Below are 13,188 nucleotides of genomic sequence, written 5' to 3' on the forward strand. Positions count from 1 at the left end.
CGCAGCACTGTCCACCCAGCAGAACCAGTACTGGACCAGTGCCCCTGGCTGCAGGGGGCCTTTTGTTTTCTTGTACAGATTCAAGGTCGTCGTTGTAACAGTCGTAATTGTGGAATGACCCCTTAAGAACACTTTGCCTGTCCACCACTGGTGATGTCATCGGACAGCGCCTAGCAGATTGGGACGTCGCCTCGTGGAGAATGGATGGACATTTTCTCTAGAAGAACGCTCGTTTTGGTTCCTGATCTCATGGTAATGGGTGGGTTGTGTAGCTTCTGTGTTAATCATGTATGATAAGGCAGTAGCCGTCCAACCGGCCTTTATAAGGTTGGTCAGTTTAATAAACGAAGAGCACTGTGGAAATACACTACCAGTGTGTTTGTGAGTTACTTATTGCCACGTTTTTGCTACGTAGCTACCAGGTTAGCTTACCACCCACACACAACCCGTCACCATTACGCCGTGTGGCGGCTAGTGTCCGTGTTTGGAGAAGCTGATCTCAGGATCGCTAACCAAACTAGGCTTTTATCCAAAGCTACTTACATGTGATAAGTGATCAATTAACCATAGGAATTAACTTAATATACATGTCTTATGATTGGGGTACCATTGGCATGATCATGGCATGATCTATGAACACTTGTAACTGTGTGTATTCTGCATGCTGGTACTGTGTTGTAGGTTAAGTTACATGGTTACATGGTTTCTTCTTCGCTTATTCATGTCTGGTGTTTCTGAAGGTTGTGGACTTTGTCTTCCTGCGGGGGCCACAGGATGTCCTTTTTGTGTTTCTGTACAGTTATCTCCGATTGTCTAGAATCTGTGTTTAAACTGCTTCGTTTTCTACATGGTGTATCTTTGTCTCCTCCTGTTCTTTTTTGTTTTGTCTGTTCCCTCTTTCCATCCTTTTCTCTCCTCTCTAGTCAAGCCCAGCCGTACCGTATGAATTCTGTAACAAACAATTATTCAAAATAAACAAACAAACAAAATAAGAATTCTGATTATCAAGGGGATCTTATTATTTATGAAGCTCCTCTCGGCACAAAGCAGCAGCCAGACCATCATTCTGCTTGCTTCGATGCCGGACAAGTAAAAACAAACAAAAAAAAAACGAAGTGTGCACACTGTTTCATGTAGAATCAGGATCAAAGCAGGGATGAGGTGCATGAAGATCAGCAGAAATCCTCAAAAACACTCAGTAATAACAACATTTCTGACATGTAAACTATAGGAGGAGCCTACCTGCAGGCATATAACACCCGTATAACAAGGACAAGCCATGAAGCATCACCTGCTGCCTGCAGGAAGTAAGACACATTTCCAGCTTTCTATTTTGGGGGACAGTTTCTTGACAGCTTAGTTATTATTTATGAAAAAATGTCTGCTGGCGTGCTTCCAGGCTGGCGTGAGAGGCTGAACCTTCTCCTCACCTTAACAAAAAAAATCCATTCATCATTTTCAGATGGAACAAAATGCTGCAGCAAACCTTAACTGGAACCAGCAGAAGATCAGAGATGACACCAGTTTGATTGTCCATCTACTGCTATAAAACCTACGTGATGAATTTTAAGGCTGTGTTTAGCAGTGCCCATTCAAAATGGTGAAGAAGTGGTCCTGACAAGCTGTTGCACCCCTGCTGTGTCCAGCATTTTATGCATGATTTAAAAAAAAAAAAAAAAAGTCATGTTTTCACATAATTTATATGCATATAGTACAAAACAAGTACATTGAACAGATGCAAGTGAAGATGCACTGCACATCATTTGGAACAATGTAATAAATGGTGTATACAAGCTGTACAGGGTTGTATTATTTCCTTTTTCTGTTATGAGGCAAACTTGCAAGAATATGTGGCTGTATGAGGGGTTGAAAAAGTCAACTGGAACATACAAAGCTGGGACAGTCATGTTCTGTAGTACATTTCATTTATTTGGTAAGGTTCAGACCACATAAGCCTGTGCTTCATACAAACACACAAACTCCATGATGCAAACACACACACACACACACACACACACACACAAAGGGAGGTCAACCAGCCTGCTTCTCTGTGTGACAGTAAACCTTTAATGAGTAATAAAAGGAGGCTGACCTTGAGCTCCATGTTATGCTCTCCTGCTCTGATCAGATCTGATAAAGTGCTGAAAGCAGCAGAAGGTGAAAACACAGGGAGGACATTAGAACAGCATAAGGAGAGATCAGGGTCTTCCTCTTTTACATGAAGGCTCGTTTAAACCATGAGAAAGTGAAAACTACACCAAACGTACGTACAGTTTATATTTGGAATGATAAAATGTTAAAAATGTTTAGTTTCTCCATTTAACACTATCCATTCGCCTCAAAAGTAAATTCCCAGCATTATTTAGATTTAACCATGTGATTAGCAGATTTTATATATATATATATATATATATATATATATATGTATATATATATATATATACTCTACTAATCGCTAATAATCGTGTAAATATATTTTCAGCAACCCTAGGAGTTGCATTAAAACCTTTAGCGCCATCATCTGGCCATAACTTAAATGCTGCTCTGATTGTTGGCGAGATTATTGGCATTAAAGAGGAACAATGCACTGCTTCTTAACATTAAATAAACTTTTTACTTCTTAAGTTTCCTTTTCAGGTGTCTTGCATGTATCTGTGTAACGTCTGTATTTGTGCCTTTTATGCTCTCATGTAAAACTGTACTTTGGAGATACTTTTCTTTTGTGTTGTTGAGCCAAAGATCATTTTCCACAGACAATCACAACATATTCAGATTAAGATTCAGAACATTAAAAAAAAAAACATATAAATACTGAATATACTGATGGTACTGAAGGAAAATGTTGCACTTTTGGTACCATGTTCGTATAAAGTTGTTAAGAATATTAAAATGAAACAAAACAAACACAAATGACAACCCTAAATTCTTCCAGTTTTATCTTTTTATTTATTGTCCAAATCCGTTTCAGTAGACTCAGAGAAATAAAAGGTATTTATTCCTTTTTAAACATTCTCTTAAACAAAAATATAACAATTATTTACAATCACTTGTAAAAAATACATAAAAAGCATACAGGCAAAATCATGTTGTCTTTCTAAAAGACATAAGTTACAACAGCTATACGTGTGGGACCAAAGCAAACTTTAAGCCAGAGACCGAGTTAATACTTCTGTACAGATTGTGCAGCTCACTCACCACATTCAAGCTTATTGTTGTGCATTTCTGCTTTAACGCCAGATGATGTCAACACACACACATATACACACGCACATAAACCATATTCACATCTTTCTTATTGCATTCCAGGAAACATGGAAAAGGATGATGGGGGGGTGGAGGTCTAAGTTACAATGGGACAACAAACCAGCACAACTTCAGATGAGAGAGATGATGTTTCTCCTGTTCCATGCAAGCAGAAACGCCGTCACGTTGTGCTCGGACTGAATGAGACACAGACAGGATTTAACGCGGAGGGAAATTTAGCTTTAAACACCCGACTTCTGGAGTGTTAAACCTTCTATTTGTTCATCCTAATCTCCAGAGACTTAGGGGTTAAACTTCCAGATCAACAATCAAAACAAAGTGATTGAAAGCTGTCAAATCATTTGGGTAAACTAAAGGATGTAGCATATTTTACTTAAAAAAGAAATAAAAACATTAAAGGCAGCATTAATACTGATTTGTGGGTTTCAATGTCAGGAAAACAGTCAAGTAGAAGGAAAAAAAAGTTTTTCAAAGATTCTCATGTCAACAGAAACAGTGTGAGATGAGGGTCATAGTGGAGAGCGTCCATTTGCACAGAATCCCTGAGCAAAGGAGTGAAATATATCAGAGAAATGCAGCAAGGAGAGAGGTTGAAAGTTTTAACATCTATCTGGCCTGCCAGGGCTGAAAGAGAGGCGGTGAGGGGGAGGGGGGGGGGGTTGTTCTCCTCGTTTCAAACAGGCAGGAATATAATAGCATCAAAACACTCCGCTCAATCACACAGTCTGAGCTCAGGTTGAACTCGCCATCAAACCGGCAGCAAGACACTAACAGGAGGTCCACCTTTGTGCAGGAAGAAAGCCGTCAAAGCAAAACGGCAAAGCGAGGGGGGGCTTTCGCTGAAAATGAACTATGTGATGCGTAGCTCATAGAAGCTGAGACAACACGGCGAGGAAAGAAAGAAGAAAGAACCTCAGAAACATCACAAACACACACACACACACACGCACGCACACCACATCCCAAAACACAGCAGCAATTACACTCAAAGATCAGAAATGGCAGCAACAACAGACAGACGGGGGAATAAGTCATAAAAAATGCCAAAAACAAAGAAAAATTCCTTTAAAAGACTCAAAAACAACAGGGCAGTCACAACTTAAAGTCTGTAAAGTAGACCCTCTTCTCTCATCTCTACAACATCAGTTTACATCAATTCATGTCAAACAAAGAGCAAAAACTATTTTTGTATGATTTCAAATGTAACACATTATATATATATATATATATATATATATATATATATATACCCCATGTATACATTAATGACAATTTCAAGTCATTGTGAGGCAAAACCAACCAAAAGATGCAACACAAGACAAACAGCAGAAGCTTACAGTTCCACCCCCTGCTGGACTGCATGCAAGCTAAACTGGGGAAAAAACAGTTTCCATCTGAACACACAAAATTTGCTCTGATTATGACACAAAACAAACAATCTTCAAAAGCGCATCTTTTAAATATGCTATAACACGCGGCGTGGCACCGGGAGCTGAAGCGTGCCGTCAGCTGACTCTTCGTGTTGCTGCACGTTTTTTTTTTTAAAAATAAGAAGCCAAAAACCCAGACGAGAGAGGTAAACTTGGAGCGCGGCTTAATAGTGCATCTGCGTTTTCCTCCTGCGTTTATAAACAAATTTACAACTAAAACTGGAGCACTACACTTTCCAGCCTGTAATTCCATCGACGACTAGTCTAATAAACACTGTAAACAGAATATGTAAGCACTGGTGTAAACACTGTCTCTCTTTTTTGTTTTTAATGCACACCAGCTAAGATTTTGATGTGTGTGTGTGTGTGGGAGCGTACGTGCATGCACACTTTGTAACCCACGCAGTGCTAATATATTGTTTTATCACAGCTGCTGCGATTAAATAACCACACACACACGTTTTACTCTACAGGAAGCAGCGAGGCATTTGTTCTTCAGCTCATTAAAAACAAGTTATAATACAGATTTTATAGAAACATCCAGGAGGCAGGCTGCTGCCAAAGTACCTCAAACGTCTGACTGAACGGGCAACGAGAGAGGGAGGGAAGGGAGAGGCGGGCGCGACACGCAGACAAAGGAAACTGCCTGAGAAATGCTGTTTATTTTTTCCGTCAAGCTAAGCAAAGAACGGTAAGTGCTAAACACATAAACGTGCTTTCTGTTGCTTTCGGGGCTTAATTTCTCTGTTTTCTCTGCATCAACAGGAGGTGTAAAAACAAAGCGAGGGGCTTATTGTGGCTCCTGAGAGGTTTCCTGACCTCCAGTGCAGGTCACGTTTTCCTTTCTTTTCTGTGCATTTTCATGGGAACTGGTGTTACAAACATAAATGTATCAGTGCCACGGTTTGGTAGAAAACAATACCGACCCTTTAGGAAAAAGGAAAGAAAAAAGTTCCTTCTTCCCTTGGATATTAGTCATTTACATTCATTTTCTTTTAGGCAAGGAAAAAAAATGCACACGTTAAAACTAATTGAAAGAAAAGGGGAAATAAAGAGGAAAAAACCCAACGCTCAAGTTTGTCTGGTCCTCCTTATATTTATATATATATATATATATATATATATATATATATATATATATATATATATATATATATTTATATATATATATATGTATATACACACACATATATATATAAATACAGTTGTGTTCATATGTATTCATCCCCTTTCATTAAAGAAAAGGCTGAATTTACAACAGTCACTCAAATAACTGGAGACTTAAAAAAGGAACAATAACTAAAAATTTGCAAAAACATAATTTAGTAATATAAAACACTGTTTTTTCATGTAATTGAGTTGAAGAAAGAAAAAAATAATTGGTCCTGGACAAATTAGAGCACTTTTCTGTTGAACAGTGGGACAAAATACCTGTCAACAGGTGCAGAAGTCTGACTGAGAGGAACAGAAAACACCTGACTGTAGCGGAAACATGAAAGGATTTTTCAACTAAATATTAGGTTATGAGTGATGTCATATGTAATAAATTATCTTGTTTGTTTGCTTTTTAAAAAAAAAAAATATTTATATTGAACCAGAATTGGAAAATAAGTAATGATTTTCCTACAAGCAGCTGTTTTTTTCCTTCTTTAATGAAAAGGTATGAATAAATATGAGCACAACTGTATATATATATATATATATATACACACATCTATATATATATATATATATATATATATATAAATAAATGTTCAGACATGCTGCTGAAAATATTACTACAATACATGAAGCAAATAATCTCTGTCCAACATTTAAACAATAAAAGAAAAACGCAACATGTTTTGAAAAGTGAGCTTGTAGCACATAGCGGAGGTATGTGGCGGTCTGCTTGCGACGAGGCATCGCTATTGTCACTCGTTCCTTCTGTTTGTTTTTTTTCTTTGTTCCAGATGGCCGTCTTTCTTTGCGATTCCATCACACCGACTTGTCCTGCTTGGTTCAAGAGGTTTTAAAAGTTTCTTTCACGTTTTTTCCTTTGATGAAATCAGTTCAAAAAGAGGTGAATGTGGGAGTTTTCAGAGGCGGAGACCCGTCACCTGACCCGTGAGTCTGTGGGCGGGGCCTGGAGAATGTGCTCTGATGCGTGAAGCCGACAGGCTGCTGAGTTTAGTCCAAACCTGATCAACGCCAGTGTGGATGTGGTCGTCTTTACACCGCGGACACTTGTTCATCTGGAAAACAGAAGAGACGGTGATGTTATCTCCTTAATTAGAATCATTCCAGTTTAAGGTGTTTCAATAGAGCCAAAAGAATAAATATTACAAAGAATGACCAACTCTGTGTGTAACAATAAGTCTTTATGGAATTACACAGCTCAGAGGAGGCAGAAAACAAAAGGATGTACTAAAAGGGGTCGGTAAATATGGTTATTTCTAAAACAAGGCTTTTAAAGACTTTTCACGTCCAATCTGGCATTTTTCCTGTTGCTGCAGTTGGAGCAGCAGCATGAAGATACCTGGCTCTGAGCTGGGGACGACACTCGGGTCACTGGAGCCGATTTCAGCGAAAACAACGATGCTAAGATTGATTAACATGAAAAATTCTTTGCACACTCCACAACACAGTAAGGAAATAGGGTTTTCAGTGAGAGGCTTCTTCAGGTCTGCTGCAAACAAACTTACAGGAGGACATTCTTCCAACAGCAACAATCATTTACAATTTATTTGATTACTTTAAAAAAATATTGTTTTTTCCTTTCATTTAAAGCTGGGGTAGGTAATGTTGGGGAGCTAGGATGATGTGGAAGTAGTGCCCTGTCTTGGCTCCTCCCCCTCTGGTTTTGCTCCTTGTGTGATCCAAGACTTTTTTGTTAGCTCTGCAAAGGATTTTATGTTTTTACCGGCGTTTATCTGTTTGTGTTCAAAATAACTCAAAAAGTTATGGATGGATTTTATTGAAATTTTCAGGAGTTGTTGTAAATGTGAAAAGGAGGAAGGGGTTTCATATTGGTGGTGATCCGGATCACCGTTTGGACCCAGGATCTTTTTAAAGGCCGTGGCGGAGGTTTACGCTCTCAGAGTGCTTTTCTAGTTCGTAGCTTTTTCCACCAACAATTTTCTCTTTCTTGGCTATTTAGCAGGAAATAAACTGAGCCGGGTCGGGAAATCCTTCCTGCATATTTTCAGCCATGTTTGCCTTCCGAAGTTTCTTCTACACTACTTTGTATTTTCATCCTGACACGCTATTTATATGCAGGGTGTGGAATCAGGTATGCTGCGGGAGGGGAGGAGGGGAGCCGGGAGAAGAAACTTACAGAATATAAGAAATGAACAACTCCATTTCCGTCTGAACGTTTGGATTGGTCGGAGTTTTTACATATTTACAGTAAACAGAGGGGTCTAACTATATTTCTTATTGTTCATTATTACAAAATGTACAGACTGCTATCAGGATGAGGAACCACTCTGAGCAAGATTACCTACCGCAGCTTTAAGTCCATTTAGTTACCATGGTTAAGAAATAAATGTATCAATACACAAGTTAGTCATGTGGTCTGTGATCTGAAGCTAGCAGCTAGCAGCTCAAGCTGAACAACAGTTCAGCCCAACTTGACTTAAACTGATGACTTGTAAATTTTAATTAAAACTGATTTATTCAGCACAAATTTGGCAGATTAGATTTAAAATTAAGGTTTGAGGAATGGAAATGGACTGAGACATGATCATAAAGTCAATCCTGAAGTCAGAATTCAGGGTTTGAAAAAACAAAAACACAGCCGAAAGAAAAAACATGGCATCTCCTACTCTGAAGCATTGTGTCAGCTATGTGTGTGTGTGTGTGTGTGTGTGTGTATGTGTGTGTGTGTAACATGATTACCATTTGTATTGTAGTGTCTACTGTCTGGACTGATTATGTTTTTCTGGCTATTGGTGAGACAACAAAGTACTTCGAATGTGCTGTAAGTGACACTGTGATTCTGGTTCATGTTGACTTTAAATCTCTATATGAAATGAGTCTACAGGGGGAACCTACCATCCTCACTGTCGGCCAGATCCTGTGGTGGGCGGCAGAAGCTGGGAGGTCTGGAGTGGCCCTGACTGGACCCGGTTGTTTGAGCATCTTGGTGTTGGAGGTGAAGCCTCCGTGCCTCGGCCAGACTGCCCGCCGCTCCAGGGCTCTGCAGGAGCTTGCTCCTCTGCATGGCCACGCTGTAGTCTGGAGGTCTGAGGTGAGGAAGCCGGGGGGTGACACCTCCTGGCACACTTACTACGCCATCTGTGAGGCCGAGATCCCCCAAAGCCAGACCCTGGTAGCCTGGAGGGGTGGGAGGGGGAGCTCGGTAACGCTCATCCTTGGCGGGGGAGGTGATACAGTACACTGGATGGAGGTGCGGATGAAAAGAAAGGAAAAGATGGAGCAAAGAAAGAGGTGGCAAGGTGGAATGTGGGGGGGGAGGGGGGGTTGTGACGAGGGAGGAAACAAAAGAAAACAATGGAAAACTGAACTTAATGTGATGGTTCACTAACACAATCCACAACTAGCGTATCCATGCACCAACACGTTGAAAATTAAAAGAAAAACAACCAATGAGATGAATCGCTGCAGTGCATTCAGACAGCTGCAACTCACGTCTGCTCTCACTAACAAATGTTTGATTCATTTGCTTGGTCAAATAATTCAGCTTTGCTTTAAAAAAAACATTAGAAAACAGAGTAAAATGCTCACTGCATGTGTCACTACTAGCACAGAACTTACAAAAACTTTGACGCGATGCAACAGATAGTATCTATCTATGCTCTGGATCAGAAAACACTGCTTCTACAACGAATAAACACCAACTGTCCAAGGATGCAGAAAGACTTTGTCACCCTGATGAAACTAAAGTTTAGTGTCTTATCGACAGTTAAAGAGCGAACGAAAAGCTTCAGCAACTCCTGTAAGTGTAAAGGAGATAAAAGCTGCAGAAACATTTAATGTAACGTAAGCTGAACTTCAGAAAAACACAGATTTAAGAACTAATCAGAAACGCGGAGCTTATCTAAACCGCTTCTCCTAAAGGGAATCGAACTTGCAACCTGTCCCCTCACCTATTAGGCCCTTGTCTGTGCTTGACGTCACTGTTTTGTAGGCGGGGTCTTTGCTTTGTCCTCCTTCCTCGTTGGCTGGCGAGGAGGGCTGCTCTGAGGTGTTTCGCCGCTTCACCGTCCCATAATTCCCCTCGTAGCTGTCCGACAGTGAGTTGGACGAAGGCCAGCCCTGCTGCAACTGACCGAAGAGATCTGAGCTGGAGTTTCTGCTGTGCTGCTTGGCAGACTCCTGGCCGGCCCACGCCGGCGCCGCAGCCTCCACCTCCGCTATCGGCCGGGCCAGCTGCGTGTGCTTGAAGCCGCCCAGATGTGTGTGGGGCAGAGAGAGCGGGTGTCCGTGGATGCCGTGGTCCCAGGGCCGGCAGGAGGAGGCGGGAAGGCTTTGGAAAGACTCGTGAGAGTTGGAGGAGCAGGACGTCCAGCTGCCACGGCCGCTGTCCACCACAGAGTCCAGGGACGTGTGGTCCGGGGTCAGCTCCTCCGTTGAGACGGAGGAGGCGAACGTGCAGCCTCGCGCTGCGTATCCTCGCGCCAACAATGACGAACTAGCAAAAAATAAAGACAAAATGCGGGATTATTGAATATAAAAGCTTTCAAGTAACATTTTTAACAATTACTACCAAGAAAATTTCTTTCCTGTGGTTTTTAAACACTCATTTACATAATAGAGATGGAAACTAATATATATTTAGTTAGTATCGTGTTTTTATGCATAAACTAAATAAGCTAAACTAAACCACAAAGTTTTAAACATAAAGTAAATATTTTCTTTCTGATTAGATCAAACGCCGCGTTAAAATCCAAAACCAGACACGTAAACGTGGAGCAGCATCCTCCGAACGCATGAAAGCTCCCAGCTTTTAAAGCATACGCGACTGAAATCTGAGTCAACACACAGCGCTGTGCTCGCGTGCCATCCTGCTAAAACTGCTTTGAATGCAATCAAAACAATTAAAAAAGTTTCTTGCTTCTGCCAGATTTTCAAACCTTTCCCCAAAGAAACGAAGCAACGCGAGGAACTTCCAGGAGAAACAAGAGCAGCAGCGAGTTTTTAGACAAGAAGAATACACTCCCAGAGCAACTGTCATAAAACACCCCAACAAAACAAAGAAATAAAACTCTGAATATCTGCAGTTCAGAAGACCCTCACTCCACATCTCCTCACTGGGAGGGGGGGGGGGGGGGGGGGGGGGGGGGGGGTTCCTCAGCAGGAGGCTCAGGGTAACTTCCCCCCCCATAGAGGAGCTTTTCTATGTGACAGATGTTTAACTGGAGCTCGGCTGACAGCTTAACATTTTAACACACGTCCAGCCGAAGTGTTTGGAGACGACTCCAGGTAGCCGGCTTGATGGGGAAAAGGAAAAGTTTCTCCGGTGTTTACGCGCTTCGCTTCATCTCCTTGTGTTTACGTGTCGTCTCAGAGATGAAAGCAGGATTCGTCAGCAAGTGACTGAAGCAGAACTTCATGAGCTTTTCTGAAAGCGACCAACTTTGTCACAAGTCAGAGAAAGACGGCATGCCGGGCTGTCAGTCATGTAGGACCACCCACACTCCAGAGTGAAGGGTCCAAACCATATATTGTATGGAAGTAAAATGCATGAAAACAAAGTTTTGTTGAAAACTTTTAGGATATATTCTTTCCTTTTTCCTTTCATTTTTTTCAGAAGTAAATCCATCCAGACTTCTGTTTAATGTTGCAGAGGTGACGAAACATCAATCCCACAGCTTGTTCTGCACGACAGCTGAAAACCATCAACTGTAATGGTCTGAACTCAGGAGAAAAAAAAAAAAATCTCCTCCTTAACTTTGGATTTATTTGCTGGCACAGTTTTACAGGACAGACAGGCCAGTCAATGAAATGCGGCTCATATTTCATAAAAGCGGTTGCAGTTATACAGCAAGGCTGTCGGGGTAATATAACATCAGACAGGAAGACATCTCCGTCTCGCCTTTATGAGACACAATAGCCTGATCATTGTAGAACAATAAACAAACAGAAGACAATAAAAAGCCGTGCTGTTTACTCAGCCAGATTAAAACTGCCTGCGTGAAAACTGATACCTTGTTCAAAAGGCTAAAAGGAGGAGAGAGAGAGAGAGGAGGGCAGTAAATGCAGGATGCCAATAAAAAGCTGTCTTTTTTTTTTTTAAATAACTTCCAGTTCTTGGAGTTTTAATAAGGGGACGATATATAATTGGAAAAGCGGCTAAAGTTAGCAGATGGTCAAAGTTTGTGGACGGAGGCATCGCTGAGAGTTAAGACATTTTGTTGTCAAGTATCTGGGCGGTGGGGCGGAAAATGGTTTTACGTTCTTAAACGTCCTTCAGATGAGCTGAGCTGCTGTCAAATTTGTCCACCGTGTCGTCACACACTGTTATCTAATAACAAGTAAGTCATTGTGAAGTGTAGATCCACTCAATGCAAACAGGTGCAACAAAAAGGTTTCATGCAAGTTTAAAGTTTTTTTTAAAAGAGTGACAGAAAAATTTCAACCCTTCCCAGTTCATTAATGAAAAAAAACATTTTTTTTATTTATTTTTTTTAAATTGATAAATAAAAAAAAATAAAAAAAATAAAAAAAAGTAAACAAATAAATAAAATAAAAACAACAACAACAACAAAAAAATATTAGTCCAGATTAGACACGTTGAACTAAAATGAAGCGATTACCTTGTGCTAGGCTGACTGTAATCAGCATTTAAGTGTGCGTGTGATGTTCCTGCGCTCTCAGCAACCGCAGTAGCTGTAGGAGCGAGGGTGGCAGTGGTGGTACAGGTCCTGTTGCATCGGTCATCAGGCCCAGGGGCCGGAACTGAGTCAACCGAGCAGATGCTGGAGCGCGAGGAGATCTCGCTGTGACTGGAGTCCGACAGGTTGTCTGCTTTACCGACTGGGAGAAGGACACAACCTGGAGGAACATTTCAGATGCTTAGATTTGACAGCAAAGAGCATCACTGAAACAAACCGCGACAATGACACCACAAATCTCTTCCCAAACCTGATCTGAGGGAAACCTGGACTGAAAACCACCTGAAGCCAGAATTAGCCCCGGCTAACTTTATCCCTGACCTGATAAGATGAGTGTGAAAACTCAGACCGAGAAGTTTCCATGTGAAATTAAACAGAACTGATTGAGAAACACCGTTTAAGTCAAAATAATAACTTTATATTTAAAACTCAAACAGAACCGGATGAGAGGAAAACACACAGAAACCAGAAACCTAGTTGTCAACAACAAAATGATGAACTTTCTTGTGTGATTACGTTCCTAATTCAGGCCCAGAAAGGAAGATTTCGTAGCAGCAGATATAGTTTGTTTAGTGACGAGGCCACAAATGAATCCTGCTTTAACTCAACTTGCTCCACTTACACACACAGAAATGTTTAAGGAACTCAACAAAACA

General features: G+C 40.9%; 1 protein-coding gene across 1 annotated transcript in view; it reads right to left on the reverse strand.

Annotated features, from left to right (window-relative positions):
• Positions 1-6,534: 6,534 nt before the first annotated feature.
• Positions 6,535-13,188, reverse strand: part of rapgef6 (Rap guanine nucleotide exchange factor (GEF) 6) — a gene marked incomplete at its 5' end in the record, with an annotated part of 156,692 nt that continues 150,038 nt past the window's right edge. Inside the window, 4 exons of the mRNA XM_079247887.1 lie at positions 6,535-6,928; positions 8,730-9,074; positions 9,785-10,329; positions 12,455-12,692. Of these exons, the coding sequence (XP_079104013.1) occupies positions 6,906-6,928; positions 8,730-9,074; positions 9,785-10,329; positions 12,455-12,692 (1,151 nt within the window). The 3' untranslated portion in view covers positions 6,535-6,905. The remainder of the gene's footprint in view (positions 6,929-8,729; positions 9,075-9,784; positions 10,330-12,454; positions 12,693-13,188) is intronic.

This window comes from Telmatherina bonti (genome assembly GCF_933228915.1).
Source record: "Telmatherina bonti genome assembly, chromosome: 10".
In the NCBI taxonomy this organism is placed as follows: Eukaryota; Metazoa; Chordata; class Actinopteri; order Atheriniformes; family Telmatherinidae; genus Telmatherina; species Telmatherina bonti.